The sequence below is a fragment of the Sphaeramia orbicularis genome, chromosome 19 (genome assembly GCF_902148855.1).
Source record: "Sphaeramia orbicularis chromosome 19, fSphaOr1.1, whole genome shotgun sequence".
NCBI lineage: Eukaryota > Metazoa > Chordata > Actinopteri > Kurtiformes > Apogonidae > Sphaeramia > Sphaeramia orbicularis.
Genome location: NC_043975.1, coordinates 48,834,936 through 48,854,355, shown reverse-complemented (window position 1 = coordinate 48,854,355; position 19,420 = coordinate 48,834,936). Strand labels below are relative to the sequence as shown.

At 39.9% G+C, this 19,420-nt stretch overlaps 5 gene segments (V, D, J or C); 1 reads left to right on the top strand and 4 right to left on the bottom strand.

Moving 5' to 3' along the window:
- Nucleotides 1-2,553: 2,553 nt before the first annotated feature.
- Nucleotides 2,554-3,044, bottom strand: LOC115439474 (Ig kappa chain V region 3381-like). The segment is given in 2 exon segments: nt 2,554-2,885; nt 2,993-3,044. Coding segments are annotated over 2 exon segments (384 nt in total).
- A 2,935-nt stretch (nt 3,045-5,979) lies between these two features.
- LOC115439588 (Ig kappa chain V region 3381-like) lies at nt 5,980-6,640 on the bottom strand. The segment is given in 2 exon segments: nt 5,980-6,287; nt 6,484-6,640. Coding segments are annotated over 2 exon segments (360 nt in total).
- Nucleotides 6,641-9,563: 2,923 nt separating this feature from the next.
- On the top strand, nt 9,564-12,000 carry LOC115439473 (Ig kappa-b4 chain C region-like; the record flags this gene model as incomplete). The annotated part of the segment is given in 3 exon segments: nt 9,564-9,584; nt 10,094-10,199; nt 11,500-12,000. Coding segments are annotated over 3 exon segments (453 nt in total), but the record flags the coding sequence as incomplete, so codon positions are not given.
- Nucleotides 12,001-14,044: 2,044 nt separating this feature from the next.
- On the bottom strand, nt 14,045-14,632 carry LOC115439579 (Ig kappa chain V region 3381-like). The segment is given in 2 exon segments: nt 14,045-14,473; nt 14,581-14,632. Coding segments are annotated over 2 exon segments (375 nt in total).
- Nucleotides 14,633-18,701: 4,069 nt separating this feature from the next.
- Nucleotides 18,702-19,183, bottom strand: LOC115439472 (Ig kappa chain V region 3381-like). The segment is given in 2 exon segments: nt 18,702-19,024; nt 19,132-19,183. Coding segments are annotated over 2 exon segments (375 nt in total).
- Nucleotides 19,184-19,420: the final 237 nt, after the last annotated feature.

Here is a 19,420-nt window from a genome sequence, read left to right as displayed (position 1 = left end):
TCCACAGTTCCAGTGTCAGGACTATAAACTCTCCCAGAGCACTGGAGCATGGTGCTGCTGATGCAAAGTCACTGTATGGAAATCAGGACTCACTCCAACAGGTACTCTGATTACTGTACATCAGTGATTCTCAACTAACAGCCTGTGGGCCACATCTGGCCCCCAGAGCTTTCTGTCCAACCCACAGAATATGACTGAACTCAGGAATAACTCAGTCAAGACGAAAAACTGTTTCTAAATTTTTTAGTCAAATAAAACAAATGCCCTCTAAAAAAAAACTTGTACGGTCGCATGCCTTCAATCAAACATGATGATAAAGTTGTTGTTCTCATTTCACATTTCTTTTATATTTCCACTTGGTCATTTTATCTATTGTCCTTCTTTCCCTTCTTGGGCGTGTTTCCCCATTCAACAGCCCAGTTGTGGCATCTCAGTCACAACCATTAATATAACAGAGAAGAGCATGGGAAGTGCTAACCTTGTACATCAGCGAATTTATATGAATGGAAAATACAAGAGACAGATGTGAATACATCATCAAATTAAAACAGCCTGTGGTTCAATAAATGAATGCAAAGAAAAGCAAAACCAAGAAAACCATACTGACATACTCACGTTTGATTAGTGGAAGAAGTTACATTTCCCCTCTAATACTTTTTTTTTTTTTATCATCAGTCTTCACAGCTGTTTGGCTCATGTGCAGTCAGTCCTGCACAGACTGGTTCCACAGTCGGTTCCTTTCATGCATTTTTGAGAATGAAGCTTCACAGGTGTATGTGGATCCAAACATGGTGAGCAGATACATGGTCAATGTCTTCAGTGTGTCATAGTCTTGGGGCCAAACCACCCAAAAGGCGCTCCAGCTTTCAGCACCATGGACAGCAGCCTTCATGTCACCAGTGGAATATCCTCCTCGTCCACAGGCAAAGGCAAACTGACATGGATTTGGTTTGTGTGACAGTATGTTTGACAGATGGTCATAGACCTCTGCATTCATCCTACTATATAATGCATGTTGTGTGTCCAATTGATCGATGTTCCATCACAGGAGGGCGTTTGTACAGGTTTTCCTCACCCTTCACAGGCCCAATCGCCACCAAACTCACCAACTGAATAGAAACATTACCTGACTATCTACCAGGCATAATTTTATGTCCATATTCAAATGTTGTGAGGTATGCTGGGCAATTTTAGCCTCTCTCTACTTTGAATTCTTCATCCCTGCTGCCATACTCCATTTTTGAAAGTGGTTTTACTGCTGTTCAAGAAATTTCTACTGCTAGCAGATGATGCTCCAATGTGAAGGCTGCAGTTCACTACCGCTGGATGAATTTAATCGTGCTTGACAGGCCAAACAAATACATGCTCTTCCCTTCATGACTCACATGTTGGCTCAAATTATTACCTGTACCATACATGATTGAATGGTAGTTTACAAATGGATAGTGGTGGCACACAAGTTCTACTTATCATACTATCGTATAATGGCACCACGGGGACAATGCCACTAGTCTACACAATACAGATGTTAGGGCCACTGGTCTGTAGTCCTTCAGATCCTTCACAGTAGTTCTTCTGGGGGATTGGGAATGTGGTGGATTCACACTCTGTTCATCAACACTGAGGGTGTGGAGGGGGGACTAGGAGGTCAACAGGTCCACATGGTTGGTGTGCTGTGGTCATTGAACCAGGTGAAGAAACTGTTCAGCTGCACTGCAAAGTGACCTCAAAGGGCTTCATAGTCTGAACAAATACAACATCCTGTTCACTGAGCCTTGGCTGAAGTAAAAAGAACAACATGATTACAGTCCTGGACAAAAGCCTTGTCACATAAATACACAATATGGAAAATATCTAATAACTCCACTGCTGATTAAGTAATAAAAATCAGATATGACTCAAAATAATTCCAAAGAACTAGAGATATTTACATGTCAGAAAACTGAAATTTCAAAAAGTGTTTTAAATATTTACAGCTTATTAAAGATCCACAGTTCAAGTGCAATAACTCTTCTGACAACATGCCCAAGATCGGCCCAGAGGTCAAAGTGTTGATCATCGAGAGCTTGAACTCCAGGTCTCCTGATGAAGTAACATTTTGATTGATTAAAATTTGTGACAAAACTTTTGTCTTTCTACAAAATGATTTGTTCATCATTATCAAACAATAAACATTTATGAAATCTTTGAAATTTCATTTTGGTTGAATATAAATAAAGTGCAGATGTTTAGCACCATTATAAGTTCTTACTGACTCCAATTAGTCAATTAGCAGTCAAGTTATTACTTGTTACAAATATAATGGGTACATGTGACAAGATTTTTGTCCAAGACTGTAACTTTCAAGTGACCAAGTGTATTTATTTATGAACAGTCGTATAATTCTGTGTTAGAGGACAGTAAATGTCAAAGTGTCAAAACTGTGCAGATGTTTCAACAGTATTTTATCATGTGAACTATTGTGTGTATTAGTGCTTGTTCATACACTGTGTTCATTGAACTGAATCAGATCAGTTCCTCTGCAGCTGAAGGAGGTTTTTGTACGACGGCTTTTCACTGTGTGATCACATACTGACTGTTGATAACATGAAAACTCTGACAGTAATAAACTGCTGCGTCTTCAGCCTGAACATCACTGATGGTCAGAGTGAAATGAGAGTTTGATCCACTGCCTGAAAAACGACTGGAAATCCCTGATTGTCGACTGGTGGCATAGTAAATGAGAAGTTTAGGAGTTTCTCCATCTCTCTGTTGGTACCAGGCTAAACCATGGTTACTACCCCAAGTATAAACGTTCTGACTGGTGGTACATGTGATGGTGGCGGAGGCTCCCAGATCAGAGCTCACTGCTCCAGGCTGAGTCACTGTGACCTGGCCTCTGGACTCTGAGGATACAGAGACACAAACATAAAGCAGTGTCATGGTTTTGTCTTCTTCATCTCAGAGGGACGGATGTTCATAGAGGAGAGGAGTTGGATTGTCTGGACTTTACCTGTGAAGCAGCAGCAGAGGAGAGTCCAGATGAGGACGGAGACCAAAGTCATGCTTTTGATGAGGAGGATTTGTGTGTGTTGTGTTGTGATGAAGGACAGCTGTCAGTCATCCACAGTTCCAGTGTCAGGACTATAAACTCTCCCAGAGCACTGGAGCATGGTGCTGCTGATGCAAAGTCACTGTATGGAAATCAGGACTCACTCCAACAGGGACCTGGATTAACTCTAATCATCCATCACCTCAATGGATCAATCACTTTATTTAAGTATTGATTGGGAATATGTGGGAGTTGATTTGACATCATAATCAGTTCAACGCTGTACAGGTTCAGAAAGATTCATTTGACAATTAAGGGATCCACTGTACGCACTTTGAGTATGTGTTCATAGAAAAGAACGATATAAATCTAATCCATTATTAATGTCATTATTAATTAATGTTTTAAAAAACTAAATATTCAATTGAGGAAATTCTTTTGTTGTAATTCCACATGGTGGGTAAATATGTTTCAGATGTTTGTAGTTTGTTAATATTTCAGGTATTTGAAGGTTCAGTGTCTGCTCACAGACTGATGTTCATTCTTCATCAGATACAATCAACATTTAACCTCAACATTTAGTCTGTACATGTTACTCATATTTATTTGTTGGCAAATACTTTTGTGTCTTGTGAAATTTAATGTTTCTCAGAGTATTTTCATTCAGTGAACAAATGTTCTCTATCAGTAACACAACCTGTTCCACAAACTGAGTATGAGGAGTGAAAATCCTCTGATGTTAATACTGATTTCATCTACATGTTGCATTAATGGGTCTGATTTACAAACTTCTACAACTGTTGGATTATTAAACTGTTTTGCAGCGAGTAATATTTATATTCATAAAACATCAGTATCTTATGTTAATGATGGAATGTTGAGTCTGAGTGACTATTTTCATCTTTGTATCTTTGGTCCTGAAACCTGTCTGTTGTCAGGGTTCAGCAGTGATGCTTGACCGTTGCCATGGTTACTGAGCTACGAGTGAAACTGAGTAGTACATAGTAATTTAAAGTCTTTAATATTATTAGTAAACAGACATATGTGAATTCTGCTTCATGAACCTCAAAACTGGATAAACTTTGGTGTTTTAAGATACATAAGTATAATTATAGCGTCAGTGTGATTTGATAATCCTGCTGTAACATTAAAATCCAATCAATCTGGTACAAACTGCTTTGAAAATTATCACCACAAAAACAGAAAACCTTCAGGCTGAACAATGAACACATGTAGAAAAGAGGAATTCCATTTGATCCAACCCACAGTCTGTATTTACAGTATATATTATATAATATTAATAATATCTACATCTATCAGAAGAACAAAAAGTTTAACTGTTCAATGTGATGCAGTTTTATAACTTTTTTGAAGAGTTTCCGTATCTTCAGTTAAGATGCATTAATTATCATGATAGAGTTGCAGTGTTACAGGCACCAAATTCAGTCAGTAAATGATAAACTCCATCTAATGCAGTGGTTCTTAACCTGGGTTCGATCGAACCCTAGGGGTTCGGTGAGTCAGTCTCAGGGGTTCGGCAGAGGTCAAGACACACACTTGACTCATTAGTCGGGTGTGTGTGTCGGGCTAGGTCCGTGTATGTAAACAAACGGCTTCAGAGACTCTTTCTCTGATTGACATCCAATATACGCGGTGTATTGTTGTTGCTTATAGCACTACAACACAATCCGGAAGTGTTTATAATCTCTTCCACTCGTCTGACGATGAATTATTTGAGTATTTTCCACATCGTTGTTATGACTTTTGCTACTTCCTGTTAACCACGGAGGCAGCCATGTGTAGCGTTTGTTTACATTTTTCAGTCACCGCACTGGTCAGTTACAATCATGCGATGACCGACGTGCCGTCACGGATAGAGAAATCGTTTTACGCTAAAGCCATCAGTCACAGTGATTTGCAGTAAATATTCATTATTATTGTAGCCTGATGGAAATTAGGTGATGGGTGTGAGTTAAAATGTTAAAAATGATAAATAGCATAAATACAAAAAGTTCTTTATTGGAATACATAAGGTTAAAAATTAAAACCATTTCAGTGTGGTAGTATTAAAAAAGGTCGTGTCTTTGTGAAAAGGTATGTAATTTGTTGTGAGTTCATGCACTGTATTGGTTTTGTTCTTTAAAACACAGTGATGTTAATGCACAGTTCATTTTGTGCACCAGTAAAATATATACCTGTGTCTTGAATTTGAAAAAAATCATATTTTATTTTTTAATAAAGAAGGGTTCGGTGAATGCGCATATGAAACTGGTGGGGTTCAGTACCTCCAACAAGGTTAAGAACCACTGATCTAATGTCTTTGACTTATGAGTTTCATTACAGATTAATTGAAAGTACATTGCTTTTGTGTAAGAAATAATTAAACATCATCAGCATAAAGCTAATTATTTTGCTCCAAAAACTAAGCTGACACCTGTCACAAACAATGAAAACATTTAGTTTAGTGTTAGAAAATCTTTGTTACTAAAAAGAAGCAGCATTTTCAAAGATTTTTAGGACCAAATTTACATGTAGTTTTTCATAGTGAGATTGAAGGATGGGATTGTATAAATATATTTGTTCTTGAATGTCTGAAGTGAACTTTTTAATTTTCTTGCCATTAATGGAGTTAAAATGTAAACATGAGTTTGGTGAAAGACCTACTGGTTTATAACAGATTCCTAAAACTGTTCTATTACTGGTAACTTTATTCAAACCACAGGAGAATATGGAATTATAATGTATAAGAGGATGTCATCTGCAAACAAACTGATTTCTTAACAATATGAAGAAACATGTGTTTGAAATCTTGGTGTTAGTGTGAGTTGAATGTGAGCACAAAACCATATAAATAGTCTGATCTGTCGTTGTACAGACTGTGTTCATTGAACTGTATCAGTCAGTTCAGTTTGTGTTCAGTCTGAAGGAGGTTTTTGTACGACGGTTTTTCACTGTGTGAATGGGAAGCTGCTACGCTGCTGACAGTAATAAACTCCTGCATCTTCAGCCTGAACATCAGTGATGGTCAGAGTGAAATCAGTTCCAGATCCACTTCCACTGAAACGACTGGAAATACCAGACTGAAGACTTGTAGATAGATAAATAAGAAGCTTTGGAGATTCTGCTTCTTTTTGAAGGTACCAGTGCAGATATGTACTAATGCCTGTACTGGATTTACATCTGATGGAAACAGTGTTTCCTGGAACAACAGACTGAGCTTTGGGAGTCTGAGTCAGGATAATATCTCCTGATGAACCTGAAAAACACAAAGACAAAAGCAGTTTCAGACACACATCCATTCGTGTAAAGATGCTGAACATGAAACAGAAGAGTGTCATTTGTTGAAGACAGAGGACAGATGGAAGAAGGTGGACGTTTCCAGTGTTTGTCCATCCCAGCAGAACATCATTGTGGTGAAGCTGGTGGCATCCTGAAGCACAAGAGAGTCTCACCCTGAACAAGGAGCCCCAGGGTGGCCAGCAGGAACATGAGGGACATCATCATTGTGTTGTTGGTGTGTCAGTGGCTGTGAAAGGCCTGGACACACACTGATCAACACTGGCCTCTTAACGGCTGGAGCACAGAGGACGGACACATATGCAAACACACAGAGTCAGTCAGCTGGAGCTGATCTGCAACACATCATCAGGTTCATGACAGAGCTCACACCAATCACTGCTTCACTTATTACACACACACACACACACACACACACACACACACACACACAAGGATCAGTCTGTGGTTTTTCACCATTTGTCTTTCAGTGTTTCTAAATGTTCATCCATTAAACTGGGACAACAACATCCTTCATTTTGGATCATTACCATTGAATTACAGAGCTTCACTGGGACTCCTTCTGTAAATGGAACTCTACAGTTGGTTTGAACGTCTGTGTCAGAGGTTTGTACTGAAAAAAGTTCTCATTTTTCTTTTGAAAGACAGTGAATTTTCTTCAAATAAACATCATAATTTAAGTTGTAAAACACATCCTGTCATTTAAAAGACATGCAAGAAAAATGAATATATGACAAAATATATGACAGTAATAATGACTGTAATTTCTTTTCACTGACACTTAAATTTCCCATGGTTCTGTTTTAAATGTTTTTTTTTAAACTGGTGCACTGAAGCCTTTTTACAGTTAAAGGTGGGGTCCGAGGTGTTTTCCTGGAGCATTTTTTCCTATATTGCTTAAAATCCCCTTCACACCCTGATTACATCTAATTAATTAAAAGCTCTAACACAAAAATAAAAAAATTAGTCACCTTTGGAACGGACAGGACTGAAAAAAACACCATCCAATCATTTTGAGCACCCACTCGAAATGATTAAACAGTGATATGTTGATCAAACTCAACTGCCATATGTCCTCCCCCCCCTGATTTTGTGAGAGCGGGGGTGTTGGAGGAGACTGAATGAGGTATGCATGGATCTGTGAGCCGGAGCTTGACGCGGGGTCAGAGCCTGAGCCAGGGCCGTACGGGCCCGGAGCCTCAGGTGGCAAATTGTTGTCGTGCAGCGCTCATGAACACTCGGGAACAAGCACTGCACATGTCATTACTCTGGAGGTGTGGCTTCAGAGGGACGTCTGAAGAAAGGGGTTTGGACTTTTGATTTGACTATTTTCAAAACGTAGCTGCTCGAACTGTTTTTCTCAGATCTCAGACCCCACCTTTAAATGTCACTAAAACCAACAACATGTGCAGTGATTTCCGACCTCACCCCGTGAACCTGTAAACACCAAAATCAATGACGAGGCTGTTGAAATTATAGAGTCCTATAAGTATTTGAGGACCATAACTGATGACAAACTGTCATTCAACAATAACACTGACATGTTGGTGAACAGAAGTCAACAGCGTCTGTTTGACCTGAGGAAACCAGTTCAGTTCCAGGTGGACAGACCTCTGATGACTATGGTTTATAGATCTTTTATTGAAACTATTCTTACATTTTCTCTCATTTGCTGGTTTGCATCTATCAGTCAGAAATAAATAAATAAAAAAGTCATTAACCAGGAAAAAACACATCAGGAGTAAAATCATTGGTCCTCAGCAAAAATCTGTCATTCAAACTGTCCAATAACCAGGTGTCAAAGAAGGACAAATCCATGATGTCTGACAGCGCTCACCCTCTGCACTCTGAATTTCAGTTCCTGACTCAGACAAACTTCAGCCAAAACAAACAGATACACATTCTCCTTCATCCCCTCAGTCATCTGTATAATAACTGTGTACAGCACAGGTAGCATTAGCATTAGTTTACATTGGATTAAAGCACCTGTTTTTATTTCACCAACTATTTTTATGTGAGTGTCTTCCTCTGTCCCTCATTGTTATTGTTGTTGTTTTAATTAGTACTGCGACAGAAACAATTTCCTCCCAGGGAAAATCAAAGGTCTTGAATCTTGAATCTTTTCTATTGAGATGAGAGGTCGAGTCATTATGGGATGGTTAAAAAGTCTTTGGTGATGAATTTTGTCATTTTGTTCAAAGGGTGATTTTGTAAATATTCCTGTGGATGTTTTTGCCTTTTTTCAATTAGCTTTGGATGTTTTTACTGTAAATCTAAAACAGTCAATTTCGTTAATTACAATATTAACACATTTTTATATCAACAAATGGACCTGAGATTTAAGAAAAAAGGAGAATGTCAGCTTAAAAAGAGATAGAACAAAAGGTTGGTAAATTATAAACACATTTATTTAAACTTATACTTTGGAAGAACACACATATCTGTGTAATGATGTAGTGTATCATAAAAAATATTTTTTTATTGTGTTGTAAATAATTAAACTTGTCTGTGTTCATTGAACTGTGTGAGTCTGTGCAGTATCTTCCAGCTGCAGCCGTCAGTTCAGTTTCTGTTTAGTGTGAAGGAGGTTTTTGTACGATGGTTTTTCACTGTGTGAACACATTCTGACTGTTGATATAGTGAAAACTGTGACAGTAATAAACTGCTGCATCTTCAGCCTGAACATCACTGATGGTCAGAGTGAAATGAGAGTTTGATCCACTGCCTGAAAAACGACTGGAAATCCCTGATTGTCGTCTGGTGGCATGATAAATGAGAGCTTTAGGAGTTTCTCCAGCTCTCTGTTGGTACCAGTGTAAACAATGGGCACTGCCCGAAACATAAACATCCTGACTGGTGGTACATGTGATGGTGGTGGAGGCTCCCAGATCAGAACCCACTGCTCCAGGCTGAGTCACTGTGACCTGGCCTCTGGACTCTGAGGATACAGAGACACAAACATAAAGCAGCGTCATGGTTTTGTCTTCTTCATCTCAGAGGGACGGCTGTTCATAGAGGAGAGGAGTTGGATTGTCTGGACTTTACCTGTGAAGCAGCAGCAGAGGAGAGTCCAGATGAGGACGGAGACCAAAGTCATGCTTTTGATGAGGAGGATTTGTGTGTGTTGTGTTGTGATGAAGGACAGCTGTCAGTCATCCACAGTTCCAGTGTCAGGACTATAAACTCTCCCAGAGCACTGGAGCATGGTGCTGCTGATGCAAAGTCACTGTATGGAAATCAGGACTCACTCCAACAGGTACTCTGATTACTGTACATGGATCAATACATTTACACTGGATTGATTAGGAATGTGTCAGGGATAAGAATAGTGTTTTTTGTCTCTGAATGTTTCTTGTGTAAATGTCGGTTTAGTTCTTTTTTAATCTGCACAGTTCAATTCACACTTAATTACCTCTGCGACGGATGGCGGAGGTTATGTTTTCATCAGTGTTTGTTTGTTTGTCTGACTGTGAGCAAGATACCTCAAAAAGTTATGGATGGATTTTGATGAAGTTTTCAGGAAAAGTTGATATTGGCACAAGAAACAAATGATTATTAAATTTTGGTGGTGTTCAGGGGATGTTCTTCCTTGGCAGAGGTGCTCTCTGAGTGCTTTTCTAGGTTCACATACATTTACAAATGGAATAAATGTGGAACTAAATCTATATTTGTATTGATTCTTGTGTTTGTGTTGTGATTCATTTTGTCCTGATGCTGCTGTGTTTTACAGATTCACACTGACTTTGTTGAGTTTGTTGTTTTCAGAGTCACAGAGCCGTGTCTTTACACTCAGAGGTTTTTGTACGACGACTTAACCACTTTGTATCACTGTGGTGGACGTTCGGTGGAGGAACCAGACTGGAGGTTGGAAGTAAGTGCAAAATTCAACAAATTTCATTCATTTCTCAACAATATTTACTTTCACAGATACAATTTTAACCTTTTCTTTAAATGACTGTGCAAGATTTTTCAATGTTAGTGAACAGTAGTTGTTTGGTAACGTAGAAATATGTGAAATGACTCATTACTGTAGTTGTTGGTGTAAAAACAGTAACATAATTGATAGTTTGGATTAAAGGATAAATGGATAAAAGGTGTTTTTTTTCATATGTAAAACTTTTCAGGTTGTATTTTATTCTGTGTTGTCGTCCTCAGTGCAGCTTTCCTAAACATTTCTTTCCATATCTATGTCTCACTGATGTTTAAACTGATGTAAATGAGAAGAGTTCAGACTTTAGTCCAAGTTTTACATCAGTTCATTGTCATGTTCCACCATAAACATATTAGTTTATCATATCAGTGACATTAAAAAAAACTCAACTAAATCTACAAACAGATGCACAATTGAAAAATGTCTCAATATCTTCTCATTGTGTCAGTTACAGTTTGTAGTTTATGTTGGAATCATTTATAGTGATTTACACAGTGATAACTGAAATCGACATGAAGGTGTGATTGTCGTCAGTTATTTATGTCACTGTTTGTTCTTAACTCTGTCATGTGTCTGTTTTTGTTTGACAGTAAATATGTTCACAGCATTGAACAGAACCATGAATATTAGACATTTTCCATCATATACAGTCTGTCTTTGTTTCTAATACAGACGTTTCCTATCGCCTTGAGTTTGATCTGTTTTTAACGTCATATTTCTCATGAACAAATTGGACAAATATGAGATTTTTACAACTCAGCTCAGATTTTGTCCAAGACTAAACCTGTATTAATTTTCAGAGGTTATTTGGTTTTATATTTAACAGTTTATCATCAGGTTGTGTCAGTGATAAAAGAACTGAATCACTGTTGTCTTTATGTTGGTTTCAATATAAATAGGTTTGAATGAATGTTAATGACAACACAGATTATTCTGATTTCATTGGTGACTTTCTCAAACAGTTGAAAGAACACAGCACAGACTTGGTTGAACATGTTCTTTCAGTGCACTTTGCTGTATTTCAGCTCATATGAGGACTGTTTGTGCTGATTTCCAAGTTGAGTTTGTTTCCAGGAAGTGAAACCATGTGTGAGTGAGTGACTGGTGGAGCAGAAAAACCATCTGACACCAAGTTCTTCAAGGAGAAAATCCCCTCTCACATAGTCACTGTGTCCAAGTATGGGATGTGTGATTGACAGCTGTGTGGTCCCTGTCCTCTAAGCTGATTGGTGTCTCCTAGGTGATGTCCGTCCCACCCTGACGGTGCTGCCCCCCTCCACAGAGGAGCTGCAGCAGGGGAAGGCCACGTTCATGTGCCTGGCCAACAAGGGCTTCCCCTCAGACTGGAGTCTGTCCTGGAAGGTGAACGGCGGCAGCAGCATCAGCTGGGAGGAGAGCAGGAGCCCCGCGGTGCTGCAGAAGGACGGCCACTACAGCTGGAGCAGCACCCTGAGGCTCCCTGCAGACCAGTGGAGGAAGGTGAACTCTGTGACCTGTGAGGCCACCCAGGGCTCCCAGTCTGCACTCTCACACACACTGAGGACACACCAGTGTTCCCAGTACTGAGCCCACTCACTGGGGATCACCTACTGCTCTGACTCTGCTCATCAGCTCACTCTGTCTCTCCAACTCTCTGGCTTTGTGTCATTTCAACACTTTGAACAGCAAACATTTTCAGGCTTCTCTCACTGCTGCAATATTGGTTCAGTGTTTGACCACAAATAAACGTCTGGACATCAAACCTGGGGTTTTTGTGTTTATTATGATGTCATGTTTTATTCAGTTTTTTGCTGATTTTGTCCAATAAAGGGGGGAAAAAAATGAATCAGAATTGATGGATTGGTCTTATTTTGTAAATGCTGGACAAAGTAATATGATTTTTTTCAATTACATAATGACTCCTTGTAAAATGTCATATTTTGATTGTTGCAGATTAATTAAAAACTAAATCATTATGTTCATCAATGAATTAAATATTTCAATAGACAACATCGATATTTTTTTCTAAATCATATTTCAGTATTTTTTCAGAATGTACTGTACCTAGTTCAAAAAAAGCTCAAGTCTTTTAAGCATATTTTACAAATCTGGAATAAGAGTAGAATATCATCAGCATAAAGTGATTGAACAATTTCCACTTGTAATAAAACTGGAAATATTTACATGTCGTGCTGAATAACTCAATCATAAAGACAAGTAAAAAATAAATGAAAACAATCAAAGAAATCATGTTCAAATGTCCTGCAAAGTCTGCTGGAAAAGTAGGAAACTGTCTTGTTCTCTACATTTTCAAATTCAGGCTTTTGTAAAGTCTCATTGTTTCATCAGCAGTAATGCTGTCATAATGCACTAACACCTATATTTGAAATCAAACACTGGTTCTGATTCTGGAGGTGTTAGGATCCTGTTATCCAGTCTGTAAATACTGGACAAATGAATAGGATTTGTTCCAGTTACATAATGAATACTTGTAAAGTTGTCTATTGTAGTCACTGAAGACTGACACATAAATATTTTTTTTTCTATTCGTCAATATTTAAAGCATTTTAATAGAAAACATAAAGTCTATAATTAAAATTTATTCTTAAACAATCATGGTTCAATACTTTTTCTCAAAATTTGCATAAAATACATTACGAATACCTTAAACATATATTTAGTAATCTGGAATGAAGGGTAGAATATCATCAGCATAAAGTGATAGAATATAATTTTCATCTTAACTCTTTCAGTGCCATGGGCCGATTAAATCGGCTTTATTTGTGTACAAACAAACCATCCACCCCCATTTCTTTCTCACATTTCGATGACGTTCTTTCTGTGTCCCCCTTTTGAGACCAATCAGACGGGAATTTGAAGTCACGCGACCAAATAATATTTTTATATCTTTTTAATGTTTCTTATTCTCCGGTGTTTCATCAGAGGGAGCCCTCCATGCCGGGAGGCGGCTGTAGTTTCCGGGGGCTGTGGCGCCTTCTCTCACTGGGGTCCGCTCCTTTCTGGTGGGTGGGGGTCCCAGTTGGCCCTCTCCCACTAGTTGGGATGTGGGGCTGTGTTGCTGGTGCCTGGTCGCCGGGGTCGGCGGCTGCCTCCTGGTGCGGATGGCTCCCTGAGACAGCGCCTCCTAAACTGATGTTTTACTTTTACTTGTACATTTTTGTTCTGGTCTACCCGTGCTCAGTCAGTCTTCTTAAGTATGTGTGAGCTTGTGGGTTTGCATGTATATGTGTGTGTGTGTGTGTGTGTGTGTGTGTGTGTGTGTGTGTGTGCGGGTGGGTGTGGGTGGGGGGCGGTACTGATTTTTAAACTGATATGTAAAGCACTTTGTGCTACAGTTTTTAATGTATGAAAAGTGCCATATAAATAAAGATTATTATTATTATTATAAATTATGCAAATTACGATCAATAATGAATCGGTTGCGTCCGGTGCATTTTGAATTTAATCAGCAATCGGTCGGATGTTACTGAGCGGTTTCCTGCAGGATTCTTCAAATATTATAAAAACGACGCGAAATACTGAAAAACGGCCAAATTCTGTGGCACCTTTAAGGCTTATTAGCCCCTTAACTGTCTGGCACCGAAAGAGTTAATAAGGCTTAAAAAATTTACTTTATGTATTGAAGAACGTGACCATAAAGACAAATGAAAAGAAGTGAAAACAGCTGAAGAGATAAAGTTGAAAAATCATGGAAGGATTGAATCATTGATGTAGGATTTTTGATGTAGAGCTCAAACTCTGTCCAAACAATGACATTAAAGTGTTAAATATTGTGATTTATCCCAGTTATGGATTGGATAGTGTTGTTACCATCTAGTGTTTTAGTTTCAGTGCAGCTGTGGATCAGATCAGTTCCTCTGCAGCTGAAGGAGGTTTTTGTACGACGGTTTTTCACTGTGTGAACACCCAGAGGCTGTTGATATAGTGTTCACTCTGACAGTAATAAACTGCTGCATCTTCAGCCTGAACATCACTGATGGTCAGAGTGAAATGAGAGTTTGATCCACTGCCTGAAAAACGACTGGAAATCCCAGATTGTAGAGTGGTGGCATCATAAATGAGAAGTTTAGGAGTTTCTCCATCTCTCTGTTGGTACCAGGCTAAATAGTTAGAGCCATAAACATCCTGACTGGTGGTACATGTGATGGTGGTGGAGGCTCCCAGATCAGAGCTCACTGCTCCAGGCTGAGTCACTGTGACCTGGCCTCTGGACTCTGAGGATACAGAGACACAAACATAAAGCAGCGTCATGGTTTTGTCTTCTTCATCTCAGAGGGACAGATGTTCATAGAGGAGAGGAGTTGGATTGTCTGGACTTTACCTGTGAAGCAGCAGCAGAGGAGAGTCCAGATGAGGACGGAGACCAAAGTCATGCTTTTGATGAGGAGGATTTGTGTGTGTTGTGTTGTGATGAAGGACAGCTGTCAGTCATCCACAGTTCCAGTGTCAGGACTATAAACTCTCCCAGAGCACTGGAGCATGGTGCTGCTGATGCAAAGTCACTGTATGGAAATCAGGACTCACTCCAACAGGTACTCTGATTACTGTACATCAGTGATTCTCAACTAACAGCCTGTGGGCCACATCCGGCCCCCAGAGCTTTCTATCCAGCCCACAGAATATTATTGAACTCAGGAATAACTCAGTGAGGAGAAAAACTATGTTTCTATACTTTTTCATTCAAATAAAACAAACACAAAGGAGATCATGGTCACCTTCAGGCAGAACCAGCCCAGACACACACCACTCATCATTAACAACTCAGTAGTGGAGATAGTCAGCAGCACTAGGTTCCTGGGGGTGCACATAACGGACTCTCTGACCTGGTCCCAGCACAGCGGAGCCCTGGTACAGAGGGCTCAGCAGCACATGCACTTTCTGCAGTGGATGAGAAGGACACACCTGCCCCTCCCATACTCACCACCTTCTACAGGGGCACTACAGAGAGCATCCTGACCAGCTGCACCTCAGTCTGGGCAGCTTCTTGCAGTGCCTCTAATACAGGGGTGTCAAACTCATTTTAGTTCAGGGGCCACATTCAGCCTAATATGATATAAAGTGGGCCGGACCAGTCAAATAATATAAATAATAGGATAAGAACTTTTGAGTGAAAAAAGAAAATTCCGTAATGAAAACGTTTACATCTTCGAATTGTACTGGAACATAACATGAAGAAATATGAACAACCTGAAAATTCTTTCGTAAATCAAGTGCAAAGTTAACAATATTACGCCTTTTAGCATTTACTTTTATTACGCTGTTTATCATTTATACATGTTAATCACAACTTAGAGATCACAGTGCATCTACAAATAAACAAAACATTTAATAACATGGAGAAAATTATTAAAATTACACATACTTCTCTGAAGACATTCAGATATTCACATTTTTTGTTAAAGGCTAGTCTGTAAATGTACACATTTTAGTGTAATTTAACTTTTTTTACACTAAAACAAAGAGACAAATTTGCAGTTTTCATAATTTACAGGTTATTTTGATAGTATTTTACTGGTCTCATTATGTTTAGATAGAAATGACCTAAAATGATTTGAACACAGTCGATTGTTAATATCTTCAGTGTAATTTTTGCATTTCACAAATTCATCCCAGGGGCCGGACTGGAGCCTTTGGTGGGCCGAATTTGGCCCCCGGGCCGCATGTTTGACACCTGTGCTCTAATAGAAGTCCCTGCAGAGGCTGGTGAGGACAGTGGAAATAATCATCAGGACTGTGTTTCCTCTCATCCAGGACAGTGCAGAGAAACACTGTCTGACCAGGGCTCGAGGCACCATCACAGACCCCTCCCACCCCCATCATGGGCTGTTCTCACTACTGGCCTCAGGAAGGAAATTCCACAGCCCATGGAGCAACGAGGACTCCAACGGGGACTCAAATTGCTCTTCATCAGTGATAATCAACTGGTGGCCCACAGACCACACCTGGCCAACCAGTTTTCTGCCTGGCCCCCAGAATAGTACTGAAAAAAGTATTTTATTAATCAATTTAAACATACATCCTCTGTGTTCATTTAAGATGTAGACATATTTTAATGCTATTCATCAATACATTAAGCATTTCAATAGAAAAGTTCTAGTGTATCTGTGGCAGCCGAGGGGTTGACAAGACGAGTTAAGGCGGCCTTACACTGTGCGAGTTTAGAGACGATTTCTCACTCGTGCGACTATTTCTGGGATCGGGCCCGATGTGCCTCTAATAGTGTGTCGTGCTTCGTGCAGTGTACATGGGGTAAAGAGAAGTGATTAGCACCTCACGACCACCTCACGACCAGCAATCGTGTGTTCGCAAGGAAAACGGAGCTGTTTGAAATCCTGCTCGCTCCTCGTAAGTGTATCGTACTGTCAAAGCAGTGCCACGAACCGATGTGCCTCAAATTCTCACACTGTGCATGCGTGAACACAGACGCGTACAGTAGCGTACAAACAGTAGCTGGCTGTTGTCCTAGTGCAGTTTAGCTGTTGCAGCTTACCTCTAGTTCCTGCTGTAGGATGACAGCCCGTACTGTCCACGTCTAGCCAACCAATGCCTGCACCAAACACATCGTTGTCTTTTCTTCTTTTTTGATTCCCCGCAGATAATGGCACATATTACCAAAGCAGCTCGTTGGTTTTTGTTTAGCACTACCATTTCGTGACTCACGCCAATACACAATTGTCTATGCACTTTTACGGATTCCTTGGTATTTTAACGTTGTATTTCCGGATACAACACTCAAACGTGTGGTGCGTCCTGTGGTGTATGGTCCTACAGTGTGAGCAGTCAGGTCGCATACGAGCGTCGGTCCGTGCAGTGTGAGAACAGGAATCGTGAGTCTGACTGTACGACTGATTCGCACAGTTTGAGATGGAGCTGCGTGCAACGATCGAAATAATCGCAGTGTATGGCCGCCTTTAGGGTCCACCGATTTCCCACTAACCCAACTTGATGTTATAATTGTTGCTGACAACACCACCCTAAGCCATAGGTCCAGGGACAGAATCCTAAATTTAGCCTGCTCTTTAAGGCAAACACAGGGTCGTATAATTACTGGACCAGAGACGGAAGTTACAAAAATAATTAAATATTTATTGTTCACTGGCGTAGATGAAATAGAATCCTTTAATTAATTACAATCCATGTTTAAAATCAAGATCAGACTCTCTCACTTACACATTCACACCGGTAAAATGTAAGATAGCTACACGTGAAGAGTTAACTTTTACCCAACAGAACCTCACTCATAATCAATTAATCATACCTGCTTTGGATGCCATTGTGCGACGCTGGTGGTCATGGTCAGGAGGATGGATACATGCCATGCGCACCAAGCGCATGAAGCGCTCACTCAAAAGGGGAGAAGAAGAAGAAGCTCACAAGGTTCTCAGCTCCTATAGATTTTTACAGTAATATTTAATGGACTGATAGGCTGTATGGATTATTCCAATTCGTCTGACACACAGGATACTCACCACGTAGGCAAAAGCGTGAACACGCTACAACCATGGGGGGGGGCACACCAAGCCGGAGACACCACTGACACCTTATTTTACAATGAGTGGAGCACACAGGCAGTACAATATGCTGTGTCAGCTGAATGACATGGGAGCCAGCTCTCTGCAAATAAGAAAACATGGAAATTTAGGTAGTGATCGGCTGAATGAAGGAATAAATGAATGAATGCATGAGCATATTACAGTGATCGGATGAATGAATAAATGAATGAATGACCCCACAATGAGGCTACTCACCAAGGATTCCTGTGCTGGTTAGATTACTGGGCTGTGAGGCCTTTGAACAGGTGAAGGTCTTAGCCCAGGACACAGTGTTAGGGCACTCCAACTATGTGCATGTCCCTGGTCCACTACCAACTACAGCCTGTGACGTCAGACGAAACAAAACAGTCAGGCCAAGTAATGGACCCTCCCTATATAGAATTTGGGGCTAGCGCCAGGAGCAGACCAGCAGATGTACCAGCATAACATTTATAATTATTCTTAAACAATCATGTTTAATATTTTTCTCAGAATATATATAATATTTAAAAAAAAGAAAGTATAAATACTTTAAACATTTTTAAAATCTAAAATAATGAGTACCATTGCATCAGCAAAAAGTAATATAATTTTCATCTATAGTTATACTGCAAATATTTACTTTTTATGTCAAAAAATCTGACCATGAAGACAAATAAAAAGAAATTTTAAAAATGCAAATAAATTAAGTTTAATAATCATGGAAGAATTGAATTATTGATGTAGGTTTTTTGACACTCAGCACATGGTTTAAAACTGTCAAAAAAAATTGTAATAACGTGTTGAATACTGTGATTTATCCCAGTTATGGATTGGATAGTGTTGTTACCATCTAGTGTTTTAGTTTCAGTGCAGCTGTGGATCAGATCAGTTCCTCTGCAGCTGAAGGAGGTTTTTGTACGACGGTTTTTCACTGTGTGAACAAACTCTGACTGTTGATATTGTGATCACTCTGACAGTAATAAACTGCTGCATCTTCAGCCTGAACATCACTGATGGTCAGAGTGAAATGAGAGTTTGATCCACTGCCTGAAAAACGACTGGAAATCCCTGATGCTCGAGTGGTGGCAAGATAAATGAGAAGTTTAGGAGTTTCTCCATCTCTCTGTTGGTACCAGGCTAAATAGTTAGAGCCATAAACGTTCTGACTGGTGGTACATGTGATGGTGGCGGAGGCTCCCAGATCAGAGCTCACTGCTCCAGGCTGAGTCACTGTGACCTGGCCTCTGGACTCTGAGGATACAGAGACACAAACATAAAGCAGCGTCATGGTTTTGTCTTCTTCATCTCAGAGGGATGGATGTTCATAGAGGAGAGGAGTTGGATTGTCTGGACTTTACCTGTGAAGCAGCAGCAGAGGAGACTCCAGATGAGGACGGAGACCAAAGTCATGCTTTTGATGAGGAGGATTTGTGTGTGTTGTGTTGTGATGAAGGACAGCTGTCAGTCATCCACAGTTCCAGTGTCAGGACTATAAACTCTCCCAGAGCACTGGAGCATGGTGCTGCTGATGCAAAGTCACTGTATGGAAATCAGGACTCACTCCAACAGGGACCTGGATTAACTCTAATCATCAATCACCTCAATGGATCAATCACTTTATTTGAGTATTGACTGGGAATATGTGGG